Here is a 9440-nt window from a genome sequence, read left to right as displayed (position 1 = left end):
CAGCACAGACCCGTTCCTCTTCATTTATTTTGCTGTTTGCACAGCCCTGGGTTGAGCAGAGACATGTGGGAGATGCTCCCCTCCCCTGTTCCCAACCCGGAAGGCTACACAGTGCTAACCTGTACCTTGCTCACGTGGGAACGCCGGAGCTGTCTTTGCCCAAGCTGCTGCACGGTGCAGCAGGATGAGCTAAAAGCTGCATGGAAGGACTGGAGCCAGGGCTGGTCCTCAACCCAGCACAGCTTTGGCACAGTTGTGGGGCCTGGAGCATGGCAGGCTTTTGAGGAGGTTGCAGAGATTCAAGCCACGTCCTTGGTCTTGTTTCTAGCCTGCTCTGAGGTGTCCCAAGAGAAGAGCATGGCTTGGAGGGGCAAGAGCCAGCACTGCTCTCAGTGCCAGGCAGGCCGGGCTAGCCGGTGCCCACTGCTGTCCTTGTGCCGGGGCTACAAGTCGGAGTCACAAGGCAGAGAGCTCCTCCAGTGCCGTCCGTCTCGCTCGTCCTCCAGCACGTCCCAGGGATTGCGGTAAGCCCCAGTGGTGGAGTACGGCCCAGCCTCCAGCACAGGGTTGGGGGGCAGTTTGGGGGCCCTGCGTTCCTTGCAGCAGTGGTGGAAGCTGAGGGTGAGGGCCAGCCCCCCCAAGATCTCCATGCAGCTTCCCAAGTAGCTCAGCACCAAGCTGTAGCCTACAACCAGTGTGCTGCCCACTGGTGCAGGCAGTGCCCACAGCTCATGAGTGTACCAGGAGGCAGGCACGAGGCTCAGCAGCCCTGAGAGGAGCAGCACAAGCCCTGCCACACCAGCCAGCAGGTGCCGGGGCTCCTTCTGCCAGCAGCGAACCCCCAGGGCAGCCACCACCAAGCCCAGGAGGGTGAGCACCAGCGAGGTGGGCATCAGCCCTTGGGCCACCCGCACGGGCACCTGCTCCAAGTAGCCCAGCTCATCAGCCTGCCCACAGCGGCGGTCATGGCTGCTCTGCTGCTCTCTGCACATGTCCCAGATGCCCTGCTCCAAGATGAGGTCAATGGGCTGGTTGGGTATGAGGCTCACCTGCCTCCAGCTGGGTGCCAGTGTGCCTGTAAGCGTCAGCAGAAGCCCGCAGGGGCACAGCACCAGCCCCACGATCATCACCGTCGGCGTCCGCATGCTGGAGAGGTGGGTGAAGCGGGCTCCAAGTGTGCTCCTGCTTGCCAGAGGCAGAGAGGTCCGTGGGGGCTCCGGGGGAGCAGAGGCTCACTGCTGCTGCCCGTCACCTGGGCAGAAGAGGTGGCACTGATGGCCCAGGGCTGCTCGGTGCAGGCAGGGGTATCCCACGTAGGGCAGTAGTCCCAGGTGGGCAGCCCGCGGAGCCGGTGCAGGCCAGGCCACCGTCCTGGCTGTGCCCAGGGCTGTGGGGAGGTGCCAGCGGCAGGAGGAAGTGCAGGCAGGGAGGAGCCCGGCACAGGCAGGGCTGGCCGGCACCCAGCCACGGGTGCTGCAGGGGCAGCACCTTCCAGGGGCGCGGGAGCCTGCGGGAACTACCGAAGCTCTGGCCTCCGCTCTCCCCTTGCAGGTAGCAGGGCTAGGATGCCGGGGGACATTCAGCCGTCCCCCGGCTGCAGATGGCACTGGGACGTCTCAGCGTCACCCCGGGGCTTGGCAGCTATCAGTCCCGACTCCTCCCTGCTGGGAAAGCACAGGACCCTGTTTTATGGCTCTCTCAATTAAACTGACTGTGAACTTATTTTACTATCGACTGAATTAATTTATGAAAATCATTAATTAAGATGAAATGCTAGCAGCTCTCACAGTTGGTAAGGACCCCGTGGTCCTCCCCAGGACCTTCCCAGCCCCTGGCCTTCATCTTCTTGCTCTTCATCCTAGCAAGCATCTCCCTGTCCTTCAGGGACTGCTCCTGAGCTTGGCCCTGCTCTTCCCTTCCCAGGCTGCGCTCAGAGGCCACTCGCAGGCATGGGAAAAGTCCCTGGGATGTCCACTGAGGCAGGTATGGGAAGTCACCACATTTGAGAACCCCTATGTGGGGTTTTGAGCCCCAAAAAGCACTGGTCTTGGGCCTCTCCAAATTTCCCTGAATTTCTGCCAGTCACGCTGAGCCCAAAAGAGGGCAGCATGCTCTGTGGATTAATTTGGGATGAGCAACCCTGGCTGATCTGGAGGGCTGGCTGCATGTGTGCCCCATAGCATCTTTGCACTGCGGGTTTCGTGGCCTTGGCCACCTGGAAGGCTGGGCGGGTCTGTGCTGGATCAGCTGCTCCCCAGCTCTCTTCCCTACTCCTCCATCCTACAGCTATTCCCTGAGTGCCCCCGTAGCCCTTCTGCTCTGTGGGTGCCAGATCATTTTGGGGATGGATTGCGGAGCTGTTGGTCACTGGATCTCAGCCCAGCTGGAAGGCAGGGGTGGGCTGGACTCAGCCAGAGGCTCATGTCCCCAGGTACGTCTGCAGGGCAGCAATGCTGACAGCCAGCTGTGTTAGCTCCAGACCGGGGACACTTGGCTTTGTTGTACGCAGCTAGTAGTTTGCTAAAATTTGGCACTCCTCAGCTGAGAAACTAAGCTAGAGATTGCTGTTTCTCCTTCTGTCCCATTAACTTTTTTAACTTTTACCCCACTCCAGCTATTGACTCCATGTCAAGCCACCCATTACTGCCCTTGGAGCTGTGGGTCCAACCAACACACCAAATGCTGCCTGCCTGATGTGTTGCCTAGGGCTGCCTTCTGCTATGGGACTCCCACCCCTGACGGGAGCAGGTGCTGAAAGAGCCTGAAATCTTCTGGTCCTGACTCTCACAGGAGGCTGTATTTTCCTTTCCATTTGGACACAAGGTGGAGGTTGGCTGTGAGAAGATGCAGTCCTCGTGCGGGATAGGGAAAGGGCTGGTAGCGAGCTGGGTGTCACAGTGAGACTGGGTGCCATGTATGAGGGCCTGTCAGTGCCATTTGGCTCCTCCCAAGCTCAGGAGGTTTTTACTAAGATGACAAAACACAGGTTGGTGGCAATGCTGGCAGGTAAAGCAGTGGTTGCTTGTGGACCATCCAGGCTGAGCTGTAGCTGTGAGCAAGTGGGAGCAAGCCCTGAGCCCTGTGTGGCTGGCGAGCGCTTTGCTGCCCATCCCAGGTGTGCAGGTGGGGCGTGCGCCAGCCCTGCTGGAAAGGGAGAAATTCTGCATCTTTTTGGATTTGCCCACGTTTTTCCCAGACAGGCCAAGAAACCTAGAGGTCTGCTGCTCAGGATGCAAGGGGTGCCACAGGTACCCCCACCCTGGGCTTCGCAGTGCCTGCCCTAGGGTGCCTCTCCCTGCAGCACCTTCCTTCTCCTCTTGTTTGCTCCCTCAGTGATGCTCTGCCCCTCTTGCCCTTGCTCCCACAGCCGTGGGTTTGGGAGGTGACCGCTGCTTGGATCTGCAGCAGCAAGCAGAAACTGGGTGCTGGGAGTGTTGCATTTAAGCGCTGGGGTCAGGTTTAGCAACCTGGACCTTTCCAATTTATTAGTAATGCCCAGGAGGGAGGATGCATTTGCCCTTTGGGCTGGTGCCCAGGCTCCTGATTGCAGGGCAATGATAAGCACATTAGGTGATATGGCCCTGATGCTGGATGACCTGCCCTGAGTAAGCTCAGGGAAGGAAACGGGATTAACAGAGCTGTTTCCCGATGCCACAAAGTTATAGATTGTTCATTTCTTCCCTTTTACTTTCTAATGAGGTGGTATGAAAAGTGATTCAAAGCAGAGCCTGGCCCTTTCCAGGCTCTGGGGAAGCATTTAAAGCCATCTGGTCTCAGAGATAAAATGGTCTGGCTAAAACTGCCTTCCTTCCCACATTTCCCTAGCTGCTGGGTGGGGAGAGCTACCTTACTTGGTGTTTCCTACTTCTCCAAGGCTGTGACTTAGTTTTTTCCTACCTTGGCAAAGTCATCTCTTTAAGAACGTGATGGAAATTTTATCCAGGCCTGGTTGAGTTGGCTTGCATTTTATTATTATTATTTTTTAACCCTCCTTTGTAAATTGGAGGAGCAGCAGAAGGCCTTGAGCTAACTGGAAAAGATCCAGGGCAGGAAGGTCGGAGCTTGAGATTGATACCAAGGGAAAAAAACTTAAAAAAAATCCATGATGGGCTATTGAGTGTCAGGTTGCTGCTTCCAGCCTCAGGTACCCTGCACCGTTGAAGGCTGGGAATACATTCAGGGCAATAGTGCTGGGTTCAGCCTGTTCCCTGCCTCCCTAGGTGTCTGCTTCCAGCCACTGGTGGTGACGGGACCCCAGACTGGACAAGGACTAGTGTCTCTTAGGTGACAGCAGCTCAGTGTAGGATCAGTGTGGATAGGACTAGTGGCTTTTGGGTTACACCATTATCACACCAACTGCGCAGAGTTTGGTGTAATAGCTGGGCTGTGCCTGATGCCAGAAATGGCCACAGCTGGGGAACACATGCACACAACAATGTCCAAAGCTTCCCTTGTGATCCTTGGTCTGATCCAGACTCCTGGGTCCAGCTGAGCTTTCAAAAAGTGGCTCGGGAGAGGAGAAGAGCTTCCCTGCACGAAGGCAGCTCTGCCCCTACGCTGTCTGCCGAGCTCATGACACTGAGACCAGCGTGGAAGGGGCACATATTTGCAAGGGGGTTACTCTGACCCCCTTCCCCTCACCGCTGTGGGGCTTATCCTCAGCAGCAGCAGGATCTCTCAGCATCCTGTTTGCCGTGCGGGGAAGAGCCGGGGCCAGGGCTGTTTAGCAGGAGCCTGCAGCTGGTAATTCCTGTTTACATCCCATTGACCCTGGGGCTTCGCCTGTGTCGCATACAGCAAGATCCCCCCCATACCACCACACCGCCTGCATGTCATGCAAGTAATATTATACCCAACCGCTTCTCGGGTTCAAAGTGGCCTCGTCCCATGCTGGCCACCAAGCCACATGGCAGTCAGGTCTGTGGACATGGCAAATGGCAGTGCATGTGCCGTGCCTCCCTGGGCTGCCCTGTGTCTGGCAAGTGCCCAGCAGGCACAACACTTGACCCTGTCTCTGTATCCTTTGCCCTCTCTCTCACTCTAGGAGAATTCGCTTTGCAGAGCATGGCAGCCCCCTGTGTCCTGCCTGCTGTAGGAGACGGGGACTGGCTGGGAACGGCACCTGGGGGCACTTGGGGGGTTGCAATTTCCTCTGATCTAGCCCCTAGGACAGGTCCACTAGCCACCTGTGTTTGCCTCTGTTGAAACCCTGAATCCCTGCAGGCTGGGAGCAAAGCAGGATAGCTCAAACAGCCCATGCTGGGTTTCTTAGCATTAGACCTGGTTGTCTAAGCCTCTCCTTAGTCTCCATCCCACAGGAAAGTGTCATTAGGCAGGTGTCCGGGTTGAAGGACTTGGTTCTGACCACTCCATTTTGCTGCTCTTTCTTCTAGAATTTGGAGTGGGCAAGTTTCTAAGAGTGCAAAATGATGGTTCCCCATTGACGACTGCTTGCTTCCAAGCCACGGCCCAGGCAGCACGTGAGTGCAGCCGGGACACGCTCTGCATTGTGCAAACAGCTGCAGTTGCAATGGGCTTCTCTCAGACCAGCTCCTAGCTTCCTCCCTGGACACACACACTACTGTCTTTGTGCCCGCCGGGAGGCCAAGGATGAGCCCCCAGGCAAGACAGGGTTTGTGGTCCTCCTTGCTAGCTGAATGTGGAACAGACGTCTGTGCGTCCTCCCCAGAGCACAGGCAACAGTGGTCGGCACCCAGCATGCAGCTCCATGCCCCAAGCTCTCCAGCCTTCGGGGTGTGACTTCTGCAAGCAGATTTATTAGCCTTCCATTTGCCCATTGACCTGCCACCCTCCAGACCGGCCATGGTGGTGACGGCAGCCCCGAGGATGCACTTTAGAGGAGACCAGGTGATGTGTTGGGTGTGCAAGGGCTTGCAAGCCCCGTGTTGACAGGTCCTGCTCCAGGACTGTGACCCCACAGTGGCTTATAATACTCAGGCCTGTGGCCCATAGGAGTCTTGGCTGTTCCCCCTGCTCAAAACTCAGCATGAGGGAGCTGCATATGCCTGTGCAATTTGGAGAGCAGCATCCTGTAACGCCTGCAGGGAGCAGTACATCCATCAGTGAGCACTGAGGTTGTTCCTGCTCTGTTTCTGCAGCCCAGCTGTGACTCTGAACACTATTCAGACCAAATCCTGGGAATGAGTTGTTGAAAGCCTTGTTAGATGCCCCCCAGGTATTCACTCATCTGTTAAACTCCCTCACTTCCAAACTGCTGCACTTGGACTTGCCAGATTGCCCAGTGCCGCTTCTGAGTCTTTGCTTTCAGTTCAGAGAATGATATAAAAAGCATTTTTGCAGCTATATCTACTTTTGTCTGACTCAATCCTGAAATGGTTGAAAGTGGTTTGGACGTGAAGCTCTCGTGCTGGGTTTTGGAGGTGCAGCCCTTTTCAGACAGGGAGAAGAGAGCGGTTAAAGCTGTGTCTGGCTGTGGAAATTGTATGTTTGTCCAGTTCCTGGGCCGCAGAGCTTGGGATCTAAAGGGCAATGCCAATGCCCGTGGGTGCAGAGCATGTTGCGACTGGCAAGTCGAGAGCAGTGCTTCATGATGGCGTTCATCTAGTTACTGTAAATATGACTCATCTGCACGTACTTTGATCTCTCATTGGGCTGAAAGGCCTGAAACCAAAGCGCAGATGGCTTATGACTGTGCCTTTATGTATTTTCTAGCAGTTTGGTCAGCTCTGTGGGTCAAACCACTGGATGTATGGCCAAGGCTGCAGGAGAAAACCTTTCCTCTTGAGAAAGCCCTGGGCGGGGGACAGCTGCGTCCCATGCCTGTTCTGGGGACTGAGAAACAGTGGGACTTCTGGTCTATGGGAATTTTATTCTGATAGTGGACAGGATGAGAACATAGGTGGCATAAGACATCCGTCATGACGATAGGAAATACCCCTACTGTATTTGTGAACTACATGGACAGTTTGGATGGAAGGATAGTTGCATCTCACTCCCATGTTACTTGCTGGTGAACAGACTGCCCAGTTTTGCTCCACAGGAGGATCCTGCCCCCTTTGGAGGAAAGCACAGGACTCTTCCAGGTTAGTCAGAGAAATCTTGCAAATGAAAGGAAAACACTTTTCTTCTTGGCAAAGTGTCAGATCCATGCAGTACAGCCTGCCTTCAATGCGCCTGATACCATCAACACATACTTTTGAGGCAGTCAGTACATCAGTGGAGACAAAACTAATTGATTTTGGCATGGAAAGGCCAGTGAAATCACCAGCCACAGAGAAAGTGAAGCATAGGTACAAGCAGAGCAGGATTAGTCTTGGGTACCTTGTGCCTTCCCTTTTATACCAAGGTAAAAAACCACCCCTCTGGACCGGTGCCCTGCAGTTCTGCCAGCATCTGCTTCTTTCTAGCCTTGTGTCCCCTTGGGGAGGACAACAGGCAACCCCTGCAATCCGAAAGCGGTGTGTGCTGCCTGGACCTGTCATTTGAATGTTCAAACACACATGCTTGGCCGAAAAGCCACTGGCTACAGGCTGGGGGAGAGTGTGTGAGGAGGAATATCACCATTCACCATGGTTTCTATCCTCTCATAATAAAAATTCACTGGGTAAACAGCATCACTGGTAGCCCTATCTGGAGGACTTTTTGCTGCTGAATTTCAAAGGCTGTTTTTTATAAAATGTCACAGAAGTCGTCTCTTTTCCTAAAATGCCAGGCTGCTTCAAAGCTCCGAGAGACTGCTTGACTCCCAGAAGGATGCCCAGTATGCCACAGCCTGTATGAAGTTCCTGGCAGGACTTGCTGCTTACATCAGGTACAGGGCTGCCTGCTGGTTGACCCTGGGATGTACTGAGTGCCCTCACTCAGAGACTGGGGGGCTTAATACTGGTGACAGTGGGAAGCTGTCATATGGGTGGATAGGATTTTGGGCACCTGAGAAAGTATGGAGGGCTGCAGGATGGTGGTCTTGCCTCCAGGATGGGGTGGCCTGATCATTCTTGCCCTGGGAGGTGGGAGAGGTTTCTACTGTTGGTATTGCCCTGTGCCCCACTGAGATGGGGCTTTCTCACTGATCTGGCTGTGGTGGCCAGGTGTTTGCAGCTGGCTGCAGGGCTGCCCTTCTCTGGGGGTGTCTAGGGCAAGTTGCCACTCACTGGCCACAGCATCCTTCAGGAATCGGCTCCCTCTCAAAGCAGGCATAAGCTGTGGGCCACATGGAAACTCGGTACCCAACACTATTCCCAGCCTGGTGGAGTTTCATTAAGGCTAAGCTGTAATGAGAGCAGCTGGCCCTGGCTAGCTGCCTGTCCCCATCACCCTTGCCTCTGCCAGCCACTTGGGCAGGAAGGAGAGGGCAGGCAGACACAGTAGTCACGGGCAGGGTAAAGCTAGGGTGAACTGTCTCCATCCCCTAAGTATGAATCCCTTTGTGGCACCGATTTGGTCCCTGACACTTATTCAGTGATGGAAATAGAGTTGCAAACATCCTTAAAGTGTGTGACGTGTCCTCCTCTCCACCACCGGAGGAAGGCTTGCTTCCAGCATGCTCCCCTGCCTGGTTTGTGGCCTGTGTCATCCCACGTCCCATTCTTTCCTTGGGTTGGATTGATCTGATATCAAAGCATTTAACACCTGACTTGATTGAATTTCATCTGACTGATGTCAAATCCTGTCTTTGCTAGGTCTTTAAGGTCATGTGATGAATCTACTTTCTGGCATTCCTCTGGTCTCGTTTTCTTTAACATTATCCGCAATATTTTTAAGGCAGCGTAGCGTGGCTTCTAGCCCACAATATGGAAGCGTTGAATAATACCAAAAGCAGGACCATTTGCCTGCTGTTCCTTTCTGTATATGTCCTTCTAGTCTGACTGTAAGCCACGAATAGCTCTTGTCACAAGATTAGGGTGCTATTTTTGCACCAATTTTACATCCATCTTTCATCTAGGTGGTATTTCCCTTTCTGACAAGAAGTCTGAATGGGATAACGCAAAGTCCTCTATGGAGGTCAAAATTATCACATCTGCTGCTTCCCCTGTATCTGCCAAATCTTTGAGAGGAAATTTAAATGGTTTGGTATAAAATAGTTCTTAAGAAATCCCAGTTGTCTGCTTCTCAGCCCCCATATTAGCCCCTTGGTGCCTCTGAATTAATCCTTTGTGCAGGTTGATTTTCCAGGCACTGAATTATGGATCTATAACTTGACTTCAAGCCTTTTAAACAGGATGCTATACTCATTCTGTGCCATATCCTTCGTTCCACTCCAGCCCTCCAGCAGTTCTTGGAGAGCGTGGCTTGGGAACTGGAGACAGCTCCTCCTCTGATAATGAGTGTTGCTGTAGCTCATACACATTTCACCTAGCTGAAAGTTCGTGAACCTCTTCTTTCGCAATCCTGGCCCATTTCCCGACCCCTTTTCTGTTCATCACCATGGCTAAATGCCGGGGTAAGAGTTTGGCTGTAGG

The 9440-nt window shown here is 54.0% G+C and overlaps 1 protein-coding gene across 1 annotated transcript; it reads right to left on the bottom strand.

Annotated features, from left to right (window-relative positions):
* Window positions 1-443: 443 nt before the first annotated feature.
* CLDN23 (claudin 23) lies at window positions 444-1145 on the bottom strand. The gene has a single exon (XM_050896737.1). The coding sequence runs from the start codon at window positions 1143-1145 to the stop codon at window positions 444-446; it is 702 nt and encodes a 233-aa protein (XP_050752694.1).
* Window positions 1146-9440: the final 8295 nt, after the last annotated feature.

This window comes from Gymnogyps californianus, chromosome 4 (genome assembly GCF_018139145.2).
Source record: "Gymnogyps californianus isolate 813 chromosome 4, ASM1813914v2, whole genome shotgun sequence".
In the NCBI taxonomy this organism is placed as follows: Eukaryota; Metazoa; Chordata; class Aves; order Accipitriformes; family Cathartidae; genus Gymnogyps; species Gymnogyps californianus.
The sequence above is the reverse complement of the archived record's forward strand: the minus strand, read 5'-3'. Positions and strand labels throughout refer to the sequence as shown.